Source organism: Mesoplodon bidens (assembly GCF_964165515.1).
Source record: "Mesoplodon bidens genome assembly, chromosome: 19".
NCBI classification, from domain to species: domain Eukaryota; kingdom Metazoa; phylum Chordata; class Mammalia; order Artiodactyla; family Ziphiidae; genus Mesoplodon; species Mesoplodon bidens.
In genome coordinates, this window is record NC_138179.1 from 22,477,216 (window position 1) to 22,493,328 (window position 16,113).

Genomic DNA, 16,113 nt, shown 5'->3' on the forward strand with positions numbered 1-16,113 from the left:
TGCCTTAGCTATTTAATCAATTCTATCCATTTGGTTAACTTAAAACTTTTAAGGTAGGTTACTTATAGCAAGAATCAACTAACTGTTTGAAATCCAGGATGGCTTATCATTACCACTTAATGTAATATTTGTATAGGACATAAAATTCCTTAACAACAAAAATAATCTATTGTCACATCCTGATAGAAGACTGATATGAAGCAACCATTGTTTTATAATACAATTGTTACATTATATACAAACACACGTAAAAGGAGAAAAACTAGAGTTAACCAGCAGTTAGAGTCATAAAATGTAAGCAGAGTATTCTTTAAAAGGGGGCTTAGAGAACAGAGTAACTTCTTCACCAAGGGTGACTGTGCATTTTAATTATAATGAGAAGGAAAGTCAACATGAGGATTACACTCTTAACAGGATTTCACCTCCAATTACATTGGGTGCTCTCCCATGATCAAGGAAGTCCTTGCGGGGATACTAGAATAAAGGATCTAAGCCACCTGCTTGGTCATAAGTGGGAGAGCTCACACTGCCTGGCCTGAGTCTGCAGAAATAAAGGCTAGTTGGGGAGCTGTATGCAGATGAGGCCAGAGGGTAATTTACAAGTTCATCCTTCTGGGGGAAAAGTAAATTAGAGAGTAAATGACTAAAAAAGTAGAGCTTAAACAGGAGCTGTCAAACTACTTAAGTACTGGTTTTTTTTAAAAATGGTGCTTCCAATTGTATTTTCTCTTTGTGATACCCTTGCAAACATAGGTACTTAATATAAAGTAACTACTAAGTAAAACTGACTAGTTTTTCTCATACAGAAGTCTTAATTAGCTCAGCTGTGTACTAAACTTAAGAAGACCCCGGTTACATACTCCTAGAGTTCTTTATTTGGTGGATCCTCAAAGGCACCAGGGAACATATCATATTTTCTTAAGTCTGGGATACCTTGTTTAACATTTTCATATTTCTCAAGTCACAATGTAGATTGTAATAGATATAAGCATGAAAAGCTATTTGTTATTAAATATCGTGACTGGTAGATTATTATAGAATTACTAAGAATTAAAATATGGTGAGGCTAAAAGAAGTGAGAGTAGGAATTGGCTGGAGGCAGGAGGGAACTTTCTGGGGTGATCATAAAGGCAATGTTCTCTATCTTGATAGGGGTTTACATTACACAAATAACTCAGCACTTAAATACTTAAGATCTGTGCATTTCACTATATGTAAATTTTATCTCAAAAGATAAAGATGTAAATATTGGACTTTAGTTACATTATGTATGAAGTATTTAGGGGGAAGTGTGCTGACATTTACAAATGCATCAGATGAAGAGATGAACAGCCCATCAAAGTGGTTTTCAGTTTAAACTGAAAACAATCTAAACAATCTAAGCAATCAGCGGCCACAGAAAGGAATGCCATCTCACCTTAAGCAAAGCCTCCTGAAAATACAGCTGCCACGGACCCCCATCCCAGGGAGTTTCCGGATTGGGAGAAGTCTGACCCTTAGCACCAGGAAGTGCAAATTCAGCTGTCCACTGGCATCATAAAGCCTGGTAGAACCCTCCATACTTTCCCCCAGAAGCCCTAATCCTCCTATAGCACTCCTCCTCTTGTTAAATTTAGTATTTAAGCCTTTTATTTCTGGTTTTCAGCAAGTTACTCATCACTGAGCACTCCCACATGCATGCGTGAATACACCTCGTCTTTCCTCCTGTTAATCTGTCCGTTGTCAATTTGCAGACACCCAACCACAGGACCCAAGCTGGAAAAGTTTTCCTCCCAACACAAACAATAAAATGGATTGAAAGATGGATACAGCAATGAACAGATCAATATATAATAAGGCGGGGGCTTCCCTGGTGGCGCAGTAGTTGAGAGTCCGCCTGCCGATGCAGGGGACACAGGTTCGTGTCCCGGTCCGGGAAGATCCCACATGCCGCAGAGCGGCTGGGCCCGTGAGCCATGGCCGCTGAGCCTGCGCGTCCGGAGCCTGTGCTCCGCAACGGGAGAGGCCACAACAGTGAGAGGCCTGCGTACCGCAAAAAACAACAACAACAAAATATATATATATAATAAAGCAAGTATAGTAAAATATTAATGGTAGAATCTAGGTGATAGATATATGGGTCCTGACTGCAAAATTCTTTCAACTTTGCTTTATGTTTGAAAATATTTATAATAAAATGTTCAGAAAATTCAATTTTAAAAAAAAGAAAGAAAACAAACATGGTACTGGATGACTGCTACTTTGTGTCCACAAAGAGATAACCAGCTGCTAGGAGACTTACCTCATAAATCCAAGCCTATCCATGGATGCAAATGTAAGTCTAAAATGACAATGACCATCTAATTGCATGCCTGTAATGGGCACTTTTGGTGAAAAGAGTAAATCAGTGCTCACTGACCTTTGGTCTGTCAAACAGCAGTCAGCCCCTCCCCCAAGTGTTTCCTGCTTCCAGACATTCCAAACAGTCCTTATCCAAAATGGTCACCCAAGCTCCCAAACCACCCAAAGAGGAGAGGTCCATGTCCTGCACCTGGTCCCCTGCATATTGCATGCAGGTTCACTGTTACTGTGACACTGCAGACAGGTGGCACACAAGTTCTATTCCTCTCTCGCTCCTGAGCAGAAGAAGGTAGCTCACTTATTACGCTCATTTCATGGAGCTTCAGTGACTAGATTCTTGTGGCGACTTTATATTCACCAGTGCTGTATAATAAAGAATTGCTGGTCTTTGTTCCTGATTCCTGGGAGGGAGCCTCTAAGTACCTGGAATGTCTTTGTTATTCATGGTGGGCACTTCAATAGCTCCAGGATGGGGACTGGCCAAGCTGAGAGCCCAAACGGGTGATTAGACATTTGGGCTTTAAACCATGTGACATGAGCCTCATCTCTTGGGAGGGGAGAGGGAGTGGACCCTGATTCAATCAATCACGCCTACATAATGAAGCCCAATAAAAACTCTGGACTTTGAAGCTTAGATAAGCTTCTTGGTTGGTAATGTACACTGATGCACTGGGAAGGGAAGTGACCAGAGTATATGGCAGCTATGCGTTTGGGAACCCCCAGACCTCACCCTCTGTGTCTCTTCTTTTGCCTGGCTCTGACTTGTCATTCTAGCAAAGTATCGAATCTGAGCGGGTAGTGGCAAGCCCCAAACGTGTACTTATTTATTTCATCAGAAGTACAGGTGGCCTGGGAACCCCAGAGCTTGTGGCTGGTGTCTGCTGAGCGGGCCCATGTAGAGCAGTGTGCAGTGTAGGAAGTCAGGGTCAGAAGTGCTTTGAAACAGTTTTAAAAAGACATTTGCAGGGCTTCCCTGGTGGCACAGTGGTTGAGAGTCCGCCTGCCGATGCAGGGGACATGGGTTCGTGCCCCGGTCCGGGAAGATCCCACATGCCGCAGAGCGGCTGGGCCCGTGAGCCATGGCTGCTGAGCCTGCGCGTCCGGAGCCTGTGCTCCGCAACGGGAGAGGCCACAACAGTGAGAGGCCCGCGTACCACAAAAAGAAAAAAAAAAAAAAAAGACATTTGCAGATCACGTTCTAAATAACTGACTTTTTGGAAGAATACAGCCAATGGAATTAAATAAATAAGTAAAGCAAAAAAGTGAACAGACTATTCTAGAATATAGAATTAAAATGAAGAGATGTAAGGAATGCAAGGTGTGAGAGCCTGACAGGATTTAAAAGTTATTAGAAACATGCTGAGGACTGTTATAGAAATTCAAATATGGATTGTACATGAGATGACATTACTGAATCATTGTCAATCTTCTCAAGTGTGACAATGGTCTGTGGTTATGTGGGAATGCCTTGCTCTTAGGAAACGCCTGCTGTGTACCTAGGGGTAAAGTGTCGGGATGCCTGCAAACTTGCAAATGGTTTAAAAAAAAAAAAAAGTGCTGTGTGTGTACAAAGAGAACTGACATTTAAGTGAAGGATATACGGGCACTTAAAGTACCATTCTTTCAACTTTTCAGTAAAATTCAGGTTTGAATTTTTTAAAATAAAAACTTGGGGAAATGCATGAGCAAAGGTTAAAAAAAGGAAAAAAATGAAGAAAATGTAAAAACTAAAAAATCACTGAAGTAGGGGATGGGTATATGGGGGTCACCAACTATTCTATTTTTGTGTAGGTTTGAAGTTTCAAAATAAAATGCCTTTATAAAATGCTATCAGAAAGGTTTTACCCTTTGAAGACACATACAGTATTCACTAGTTTCTAAAACTTCCTAATCTGTACGTAAGCCTATTTCCTTGATTCCTACTTAAGAGATGCATTCTTTTTTTTTTTTTTTTACGGTACGCGGGCCTCTCACTGTTGTGGCCTCTCCCGTTGCGGAGCACAGGCTCCGGACGCGCAGGCTCAGCGGCCATGGCTCACGGGCCCAGCCGCTCCGTGGTACGTGGGATCCTCCCGGACCGGGGCACGAACCCGTATCCCCCCCATCGGCAGGCGGACTCCCAACCACTGCGCCACCAGGGAAGCCCAGAGATGCATTCTTTTGTTTGCATTTTTATGCATTCTTTTGTTTGCAGTTTTATCCATTTCCTAAGTATGTTCGGAACAGTGTGCCAGGTTCTCAGGGGTTAATTAAAAAGCAATGAAGGTAAGTCACAGTTCCTACCTTACTGTCTAGTTATAAAACAAGACCCACACGACCTAAACAGGTAATGAATTGCCGTTTATTAAAAAAAAAAAAAAAAAAAAAAGGGCCTGATGAGGGGAAATCAGTGTGGGCTGGAACTGGCTGTATCGATGGGCATATTTCCTCCCTGGAGGGAAAAAGAGGCTAAAAGGCAAGGAAGTCAGCCAGGGTCCACCAAGATGGGCCAGATAGTAGTTGCTGGGTAGGGCTAGGACAAGACAGGAGAAATATGAAACAAGGTGACAACCAGAAATAGGGATATGAAAGAGAGCAGGGAGTCCAAACACAGGGCAAGATTTAAACCTTGAGTCTGGAAACACACAGCGTTGATGTCGGAAAGAAAGCCATTGGGAGACGCATCTTGTCTGTGTAAGAATAAAGGTTAATTTTTAGGCATGTTGAGTTTAAACTGGCATTTATTCCCTACTTCACACCCTGTGCTCCACGTAAGACCAAATTACGTGGAATTGCCTGACACCATTTCTCACCGCTGTCCCCTATGCCTGGAAGGTTCACTGATTCTTTAAGAAGTCCTGAGGGATTGTGACAAGGATGAGGGTCTAGAAACTCACCTGGCTGCATGGCTGCCCACCTGAGCTAGAAACCCCCTAGAAGCCAGGACCAGCCAAGGCTGCTGCCTCCCAAAGGCCCAAGTCCCCCCCGCCCCTTCCCCAATGCACCAGGGCCCAGAGACGAACTCTGCAGGGGAGCCTTCAGACTCACACCCCTGCCAGCCTTGCTCACTGCCTCAAATGTCCTTCCTCTGCTCTCATGTTATGTTTTCTTTCTCCTGATCCCAAACCCCATTATTTCCTGCCCCCGCCCCCCTCTTTTCCTCTGTACTCTCTGCGCCCCCCACTCCACAGTGTGCAAAGTCACCACGTTCTCAGTGTCCTCACTGAGCACTCCCTCCTCCGCCGGCCCTGCTCCACGTCACACACCTGCACACGTACACAATCAGGACGAAAGTCAGGGGCATCCTTCTCACTCTCCCTCATGTCGCTTCCAGACCTTCTTGTTATAAAGCCTCTACCCCTCGCCCCCGCCTCTCTGAGGTCACATACAGCCATAACGGTTGGTCTGACACTTGGATTTATTTTGTCTAGTAAGATCATTAAAAACAAACAAAAACCTCCATTCCCGTTTCAAAAAAGAAGAAAAGGAAAAAAAAAAAGGAAAGGGTCTTATCTTGGAATAAAGGTCATTCCTCTAAGTGAAATAGTTTAGCTTTTTGAAGGGCTTACTGGAGGCCACCATCCTCACACTATCACTCGTGTGTGTGTGTGTGTGTGTGTGTGTGTGTGTGGTGTGTGGTGTGTGGTGAAGCCTCTCCTCTCCTCATGTGAGTGACACACCCCCAACCCAGGCCCCTTGGCTCCTTGATACCTTCGACCCCAAAGACCTTCAACCCCGATGACCTTCAACCCTGATGACCTCCTGCTCCCGCTCTGCTTCAGCTACCCACTCCTGTGGCCGCACCGAGGTGCTCCCATCTCATCACCTGCGGCCACACTGCCCACTCTCCCTGCTCCTTCTGCCCCGGTGTCCCCAGGGGGACCTGTCCTCTAGTTCTCTGACCCAACTCCTTCCTCCCTATCAATCCCCCCTCGTTTGCCCATATCCCAGGCAGGGTCCATCATGACAGTTTCTCTGGCTAATGTCCTCAGTTCTCTCATTTCAGTGACTCCCATCTGCACCCGCTTACAAAAACTGTCCCCGCTTTTGTTGGATTGAATCTGGTTCCATTCCAACACCCTTGTGGGGGATGGTCCACAGCAACGGCCCCAACTGTTTCACATCCTGCTGTACCTACCCCCTTGGCTAGTGTTTCACACACTGACCTTGGCCTTGGCCACACATCTGGCTTGGGAATGGGGCGGCAGCAAGTGCAGCAAGTGTGCACAACCCTTATGCACTGGAGCTCGCTCTCCTGCTGCTCTTGGCACCTGTCACCATGTTAAAACCAGGGCTGGCCTGCTGGAGAATTAAAGGACCTACAACCAAGGCAGCCGGGCCAGCCAGCCAGCAACTCCCCCCTTCCCCACCCCCCGTCCCAGGTGAGACAGCTCAGCCTGGCCCCGCTCATTAAAAAGGCCTAGATGAGCCCAACCCAACTGCTGGGAAAACTGCTTTAAGTCATTAAGTGTCAGGGTGGTTTGTGGTTTAAGAAAAGCTAATTCAGGGGCTTCCCTGGTGGCAGTGGTTAAGAATTCGCCTGCCAATGCAGGGGACACGGGTTCGTGCCCTGGTCCAGGAAGAGCCTACATGCCGCGGAGCAGCTAAGGCCGTGCGCCACAACTACTGAGCCTGCGCTCTAGAGCCCGCGAGCCACAACTACTGAAGCCCACGTGCTTAGAGCCCATGCTCCGCAACAAGAGAAGCCACCGCAATGAGAAGCCTGCGCACCACAACGAGGAGTAGCCCCCGCTCGCCGCAACTAGAGAAAGCCCGTGGGCAGCAGTGAAGACCCAACACAGCCAAAAATAAATAAAATAATTTTAAAAATAAATAAATTTATACTGATTCGTATAACTCAGAGGCTAAACAATGCTGGAAGAAAACTTACACAACAGGGAGACTAGTGTCAGCTATTTCTGCTTCTTCCCTCCTCCATCTTATTAACACCAAGGCTTCTCTTCATGGGAAGAAGCCACGAGATGGGAACTTTCTCAACTCCCAGCCTCCCGGTCACTCTAGAGGCCTCGCGTGCCCCCAGGTCCCGGCCCGACACCCACCCCGTGCCCTCCGCGCCCCTCAGTTCTCTCTGCCCTGCCCCCATCTCCCTCTACAGCATTTAACCTCTCCCACATTAAACACACCATCAAAAACAACAAAAGTCGATTTCTCATCACTAATCCACTGCTGCAATTTTCACTTTCTCAAACCCTGTGGAAGTAGCAGGCCTACACTTGGCTTTTTGATTTTTTTTAAACTTTTTCTCACACACACACACACACACACACCCGCCCCCGTCATTCCTCAACTGCCATCTGGCTTCAACCTCCCTCCCCACCCCCAGTGCACCTCAGTCAACCACCGCCAGCCTCCTGCTCTAGCGCTAAATCCCACACCCATGGTTCTGTATATTTCACTCAATCTCAAGGGCGTCTGACTTGCTGACCCATTCTGTGGCCCACGGTTTGAGCGTCTCTGCGGCGTCTCACCCTCTTCCCCCGCCCTTGAAGGTCGCCCCTCCCGGGGATCCCACACTCTGAGGCGACCTCACCGCGTGGCTGCCGTCACCCAGGCCCCCGGCTCTGCATTCCGGGCACAGCTCTGACTCCACGTTCACGGGGCCAACGGCCTAGTGACAGCTCCACTCTGGAGAGCCACAGGCACCTCAAAGTCAGTGTCCTCCACCAAACTCCTTGCCTTCCACCCCGAACCTGTTCCTCCACCGGAACTCCTTACATCCTGAAACTGGCACAACTCCAGCCTCTCTGAGCTCCCCTTTCTCAAGCATGTAAATCACCGAGTCCCGCTGGGCCTGTCTCCTAAACTAAACTCCACCCGAGATCCACCCACTTTCCTCTGGCTCCACGACCACCTCTCCACCTGAAATCACTTCCATCCCTCGCGGAGCTAACTCAACAGCCTCCCACCTGGTCTTTACGTGTTCACGCTTCCCCGTGCATCCTCCCCACCGTAGCCAGCGTGACCTTCCTAAAGTGCGAATCTGACCGAGCTTCCTGACATGGTTTCTGTTCAATCCTGACTCTCCAGCACTTCACACACAGAACACAGGCACGTGATAATAATGCTTCCTGGGTGGTACGGGTAAATTCCCAAAATGTCCAAGAGGTCAACACTTGGACAGACAAACTAAAGATGTAAGTTTCACAGATCAACGTTATGAAATGTGTGAAAAGCCCAGTTCGACAACCAAAGAGTAACACCAAATTTAAGCAACTTATATACTGTAGTCTTAAAACAACAACTGCGAGGTTTACATCAACCTCTTAAGTGACTGCTCTCCCTTCCCCCTTCCCCCATACAAAAAAATAATGGCTTTTACTTTCCAACAGAATCGAAAAGAAGTCTGAATGTTCAACATTTACTTACGTGCAAAGAATTGACTGGTCCTCACGATCTACAAAACAAAACAAAACAAACAAAAAAAAAAGAAAGTGACCATTTGCCTGGTTTTTAAAATTTTTGATATAATAATAAAGTTGCAGTGACAGCCTCTAAAATACTAGTAACTCTGCTGTTCTCAGGTCAAGTTAACTCTTCCCAACACTATTATATATTATACAGTCCTAAGTCCAGTCAAGTTCATCATTCTAATGCCAGAATCTCTGGGGTAGATAACAATCCAGGCTCAGATGACTGTACATGTCTCATCAACCTGGACTCTCCAGCCCGGCTGCCCATCATCAGAGTCAACTGGGAAGTTTTATAAAAATGAACTCCGCAGAGCTCCACCTTCAGGGGGAGGGATTGAAAAACCTCTTTTTAAGTAGGTTCCCCAGGTGATTCTGATGCAGGGCCAGGTTTGGAAACCACTGCCTTTCAAGAAAACCCACCACCAGAGAGGACTCATTATTAATTTGACCTTAAAGGAGAAAAAAACCCAAAAAGTATCAAACACTGAGTGGAAAAGAAGATTGAAGGAGGATATATGAGGTTTAACCACTGTCTCAAGTCAGAATGTGAGATACACCAAAAATAACAAAAGGACGTATGATGAAAAAAATCTAACATGATTTTATAGTGATGAATGATTTAAGTATTCATATTCAGCTCACTTTTTCAACTGAAAAGGTGAAATGCAAACCCATGTGTATGTAGTCCAAGGACAAAACCACCTGTGTAGGTTGTATGACTTCCAATCACTTATGAGCTTCATTATCTCTATTTTACAGACGAGAATGTTCTTTGAGGAAGTTAATCCTCCAGTCACATAGCTACTGGGGGACAAGGATGCAGGTGAGAACCCAGGCCTGTCTGCCTCCAGTGCCTGTGTCCTCAACACTCCCGACCAAGACTGTCACTGCCTCAAAAGGAACTGCGGTCACGAGGGCCCGGCCCAGGTAGCATTTCCGTCGCTCCCTACGCTGTGCTTGCTTTTCCATCAGAAAAGCCATCATGTGCCCAATGAAGGTCTCACAGTAGTTCAGGCACAGATAACCTCCATCAAAGAGAAATGAAGAGTTCCTTCACTATGTCATACTCTTTTCATATAATATTGTTAAAAGAAACAAATCCATTCATATACTGTGTATAAACTGAGTTATAGTAAGAGCATATTACTGCCCGGCCCCTTGAGTCTAATTTAATTCCTAATAATAGCTCCTAACCACTGTTTTCTCCTTCTTTCTGGCTGCCATGGGCAACATAGTTGATGTCTGCCCTTTTATGGGTTCCCGTTCCCAGGGATGCGCCATCTCCTTTCTTTGGCATGTCCTTCCCGGATCCATGACCACTTGGATTACCTCCACCTGCCCTTTGTGCTCAGCTCAGCTGTATCTCCTCTGAGGAGCCTCCCCAGACCCTCTTCCTCAGGCTCCTCCCTGTTTCCTTCTTTTGACCAGTATTCTGGAGTTAGACAAACGATACTGCCAACAGCCCGCCCCCCCAGCATGTGCTACCTGAGGTCACAGACTGTCTTGCTTCTTTATTCCCAGAATTAACAGTCAGCCATCCGTCCACTGAGAGAACCCAGTACAAGGAGCCGGGCCGGGCACTGGCAAGACACCAGGAACTGGAATCTTCTGTCCTAGTTCCAGCCCCACCACAAACTACCCACAGATCTATAAATGAGGCATTGATTCCTTCCTGGTCTCGGGTTCTTCACCTATAAAACTAGGATTTTACCAAGTTTTTGCATATTATTCACTCTAAACATGAACTCTCACACCCCAAATTCTCCTGGTCTGAGTAACGTCTATAGAACTCCACTTCATAGTTTACAATGAACTTTATACTCTAAAAACCTATAAATATAACCAGAGACAGCCTTATAGTGACATTTAAGGGAAATAACTTCATGCTCAAAAATGCAACTAGCCTTCTAAAGAGTAGAGACTCATTTGATAGCTCAGTTATTTTCCAAAGCACCTTTCAAAAAACACATACGGAGGTACTCTAAATCCATGTTGAATTAAATCATATTTTCAGCAGTGAAAAAGGTTTCAAATCAGTCACCTCAGCTCCTACCTTAAAAAACTAGAAAAGCACAAATTAAACGCAAAATAAGTAGAAGAAAAAATGATAAGGAACAGAAATCAATGAAATGGGAAACAGGAAAAAAAAAAGTCACCAAATGCTGGTTCTTTGAGATCGATGAAATTGATAAATCTCTAGACAAAATGATCAGGTATAAGACACAAATTACCAATATCTGTAATAAGAAAGGGAAAACCACTATAGATCCCAGAAATACTGAAAGGATAATAAGGAAACATTAGGAACCACTTTCTGCCAAAAAAAATTGACAACTAGGATGAATGGTAATTTCTTTAAAAGACATAAACTACTAAAGTTCACTCAAGAAGAAACAATAACCTAAATAGATGTAGAAAAGACATACAATAAAACAACATCCATTCATGAGCAAAAACAAAAACAAAACCAAAAAACTCAGCAAACCAGGAATAAGAGGGAACTTCAACAACTTGATAAAGGGCATCTACAAAACACCTGCAGACAGTTAACATCATCCTTAATGGTGAAAAACTGAATGCTGTCCCCCTGAGACCAGGAATAAGACAAGGATGTCTGTTCTCACACCTATTCAACATCACAAAGAAGAAAAATAATTAAAAGCAGAGACTTGAAAAGGAGGAAATAACAATGTCTCTATTTGTAGAGGACATAATTGTCTATAGAGATAATCCCAAAGAATCCACCAAAAAACCTTTCAGAATAAGGGACTTTTGCAAGGTTGCAAAATATGTCAATATATATTTTAAAAATAATATTTCTATATATTAATAGTGAACAATTGGAAACTAAAAATTTTAAAGTTCCATTTAACACTACTAAAAACGGGAAATGCTTAGTTATACTAAGGGATATGTTATACTTAGATATAAATCTAACAAAGTATGTGCAAGATCTATATACTAAAGACTATAAAATACTGATGAAATAAGTTAAAGATCTACATAAATAGAGATAAACCATGCTCATGGATTGGAAGACTCAAAACTATTGTCAATTCTGTTCCAATTGTTCTATAGAGTCAATGCAATCCAATCAAAATGTGAAGAGTGGGACCTTTTTTAGAAAATGACAAGCTAATTTCTATAATTTATATTGAAAGACAAAGCAACCAGAATAGAGAAAATAATTTTTAAAGAATGATGGTGGAAGATACACTATTTGATTTCAAGATTTACTATATGGCTATTGTAACCAAGACAGTATGATATCTGCAAAAGGACAGACATACAGATCAAAGGAATTGAGAATCCTGACAAAGGCAATTCACTGGAGAAAAAAATTGTCTTCTCAACAAATGGTGCCAAGATCAACTGGATATCCACATGCAAAACGATGATCTTCAATCCATACCTTGCACCGTACAGGAAAATTAACTCAAGATGGATCACAGATTGAGTGGGAAAAAATTGCAAATCACTTACCCAATAAAGGACTTGTAACTAAAAAGGACAAAGAATTCTCAAAAATGAGTAATAAGAAAACAAACCACCCAATTTTTTTAAATGGTCAAAAGATTTGGACACTTCACCAAAGAAGACATACAGGTGGCATAAGCACATCAAAAGATGCTTAATATCATTAGTCACTAGGGAAATGCAATTTAAGACCACAATGAAATATCACCACACACTTATCAGAGAGACTACAATTTAATAAAAAACTGACAATACCAAGTGCTGACAGGATGCAGAACTGGAACTCTAATCCATTGCTAGTAAGGTTGAAAAATGGCACAGCCACTTGGAAAAAGTTCGGTAATTTCTCATAAAGTTAAACATACACCTACCATGTGACCGAGCAATCCTACTCCTAGGTATTGAGCCAAATGAAATTAAAACTTACACTCAAAAAACCTGTATACAAATGTTTCTAGTGTCTTTACTGCCAAGAACTGGAAACCATCTAAATGCCCTTCGAATGGTAAGTGAATAAATAAACTGTGGAACATGCATCCAATGGAATACTACTCAGAACTAAAAAGGAGTGAAGTATTGGTGGATGACACTCAAATGTACTGTGTTAGTGAAAGAAGCCACCCTCATAAGGCTAACTTGTGTATGATTACATGATGTTCTGGAAAAGGCAAAACTATAGTGACAAAGGAAAAAAAAATCAGTGGTTGCCATGGACTAGAGGGGAGGGAATTACTATAAGGAAAGTGTAGAAATTTGGGGGGAAGATAGAACTGTTCTATATCTTGATTGTAGTTACACAACTATATGCATTTGTCAAAAGTCAAAAAACTATGCACTAAAAAGGCTGAATATTACTGTATGCAAACGATACCTACTAAAATCGTATGTATTTAGTTTTCCCATTCAGCAACATGCTGTGCCTCTACATTTAAGACTTTAAAAAAGTTCTGCAATTTCTTATTCAGGTTCTGCCTATTTTTGTTCACTGCTACCATATATATTTCTGGCTAAAGAATAAGTACATCTTTAAACTTATCACCCAGTGAAATCACTGTTTCATCCCCTCACTAACCCTTTCACTCTGATGCCTGTACCCTCTTAGTTTTCTTCACAGCACTTATCACTATGATATTGTCTTTATTTTCCTGTATCTTCAATGAGATAACAGTTCTCTAACACAATCACTAGAAGGGTTTTCCTGCATTTGACAGCTTCTCAGGGTAAGGAGGGTTACTGTCTCCCACTGCCTGTATTCCCACATTATAAGATTCAATACATAGATTCAAGGCAACTGTAATTCATTGTAAAACATTCCTTTTCCTGGCATAAAATAATGCTCTTTGTCCCTGTTTCTGCTGTGACGTCTACTTTAGACTTGAGATGACTTTAATTGGTGCTCCCTTTTTGTACCCATTTGGCCGAGGAAATGCCCATCATTGCACTGCTATTATTTTTCTACTTTGAGATGTCTCTCTTATAAGGGGCATATGATTATATTAGGCTCTGTTATTTATAGGGGGTTAAAAGTGTTTATATTTACCGCTGTATTTGGTGTTAACCTGTTTTCTGACCTTTGAAGCCTTCCTTGATGTTTCTTTTAAACGATGGTTTGTTTTCCTTGCTTTCCTTTCTCCGAATGTAAGAAACTTGTATCCAGTTTCAACATTTTTCAAAAAGAATACTTTAACCTACATTTTAAAGGTTCACATTTTGATGTATATCAATCCTAGTCTTAAAAGACTTATTCTTAAAACAAGAGAGGGGTAGTATATGTGCTTATTATACTAGGACATCCCTTGGTGTGTCAGACATCGTTTCAAGACTGCTGCTCAGGATTCCACTACGTAAGTGAGCCATCCTTTTAAGTAATTACTTATTCGTAGAACAATTGGTTATTTCCAGTGTTTCTCAGGAAGCTACTGGAGGTTATTCTCCATCCAAAATAACAGCATATGGGATCCATAAATTAAGAAATACAACCACGGAAAGAAGCAAGGAGGAATTCCCTGGTGGTCCAGTGGTTAGGACTCCGTGCTTCCACTGCAGGGGGCACGGGTTTGATCCCTCGTCGGGGAACTAAGCTCCTGAATGCCGCAAGGCGAGGCCGAAGATAAAATACACACACACACAAAACACACATACCCTTAAAACACACATACCCTTTGATCCAGCAGTCCACAGAAAGAAGCAAGGAATTTCCAGAGTGTAGGCGAAGGCAAGTCTGAAGACCACTAAGTACAGACTGGAGGATAAAGGGTCCCCAGAGGTATGTCTCCAAGGGAGGAAAGACACTGATAAATTATGTGATACATGTCTACGTATTGAAAGAAGACTTGTAGTTCTGTCGAATCAATGTAGTAATTGCAGAACTAGTCTGTTCCCCCAAAATAGGAAAATTACTAACCCCAGGGAAAACAGCAAATTGTGTAAGAAAGGAAACGTGATCATAGGAGAAATAGTTTAAATGCTGAATACTAAAATACCATAAAATGTTGATTTGACTCCTGTCAGGAAGATGGGGGTGGGCAGTTAAAAGCTCTTCTTTCATAATAGGAAGTCTATAGAAAACACCAGAAGTTAAAAAAAAGAAAGAAAGAAAGAAAGAAAGAAAGAATATCACAAGCCTGTTACTTTGAAATATATACATACACAAGAAGAAACAGATTAAAATATGATTTCCTCTAAAGAGGAAATCCAGAATGGGCAGGGGTAGGACAGGTATCTCTTGTTTCTTTTTCAATAATGTAAGCCTTGCTGTACGGTGTGTTTGCTTGTTTCAACTATCTTCACATATTACTTTTTAACAAAAAGTAAAAAGTAATTTAAGCATTCAAAGTTCTTTGACAATTTCTGATCTTGATGTTATCCAGACTATTCTGCATTGTTTAATGGTCTAAAACCATTTAGATAACACAGGAATTATCTAGTCCTTGAGATTTGATAGACTTCACCACTAAAATTATCTGGGCCTTGTGTCTTTGAGACATAAAGGTAAAACCTCTGACAATCTTTACCATTTCTCCCACTGGCATTGTTCTAAGTTTTCCACCTTATTTTGAGTCAGTTCTGTCTCTGTTCATAGTGTTATAAAACCTTTATTCTTTCTGGTGGTTCTCTCTTAGTCACACTTGCCAAATTGTTTGTCTATTTTACGGTCTTTTTGTGGAACCAGTTCAAGTTTTACTTAACAATTTTATGTTTTTCCTCTTCTTTAGGTTCATTTCATGCTGTACTTTTTAAAAAATTGAGGTATAACTGACATGTAACGTTATATTAGTTTCAGCTGTACAACACAATGATTCAATATTTGTATATACTGCAAAATGATCACCACAAGAAGTCTTAAGTTAACATCCAGGCTGTACTTTTATTTTTTTTTATTATTATTTTTTTTTGCGGTACGCAGGCCTCTCACTGTTGTGGCCCCTCCTGTTGCGGAGCACAGGCTCCGGATGCACAGGCTCAGCAGCCATGGCTCACGGGCCCAGCCGCTCCGCGGCATGTGGGATCTTCCTGGAGTGGGGCATGAACCCGTGTCCCCTGCATCGGCAGGCAGACTCTCAACCACTGCGCCACCAGGGAAGCCCCCAGGCTGTACTTTTAAAGAACTTCTTTTGTGTGTGTGAAATGACACACAGAAAAGCTCATGAGACAATACAGCTTAATAAATTATCATAAAGTTGTCTTTCATCTATCTTGAGAGTAAAAAGGCTTGTATATAAATTTTTGTTTACTAATAAAAATATTTATAGCTATGAATTCTTTCTTAAAGCAGTTTTTGCCTTAAGCCATCAATTTTTTACATGTGATATTTTGTTGTGGTTAACTTCTAAAGAATCTGTAATAGCGGTTTTGATTTCTTCTTTTACCAAAAAAGCCATATAGA

The 16,113-nt window shown here is 42.5% G+C and overlaps 1 protein-coding gene across 5 annotated transcripts in view; it reads right to left on the reverse strand.

Annotated features, from left to right (window-relative positions):
• Nucleotides 1-16,113, reverse strand: part of MYH10 (myosin heavy chain 10) — a 139,658-nt gene that overhangs the window by 95,759 nt on the left and 27,786 nt on the right. For all 5 annotated transcript variants that reach the window (XM_081219265.1, XM_081219261.1, XM_081219264.1 and 2 more), the window contains exon 4: nucleotides 8,707-8,734. In XM_081219265.1, coding sequence (XP_081075391.1) covers nucleotides 8,707-8,734 — 28 coding nt within the window. The remainder of the gene's footprint in view (nucleotides 1-8,706; nucleotides 8,735-16,113) is intronic.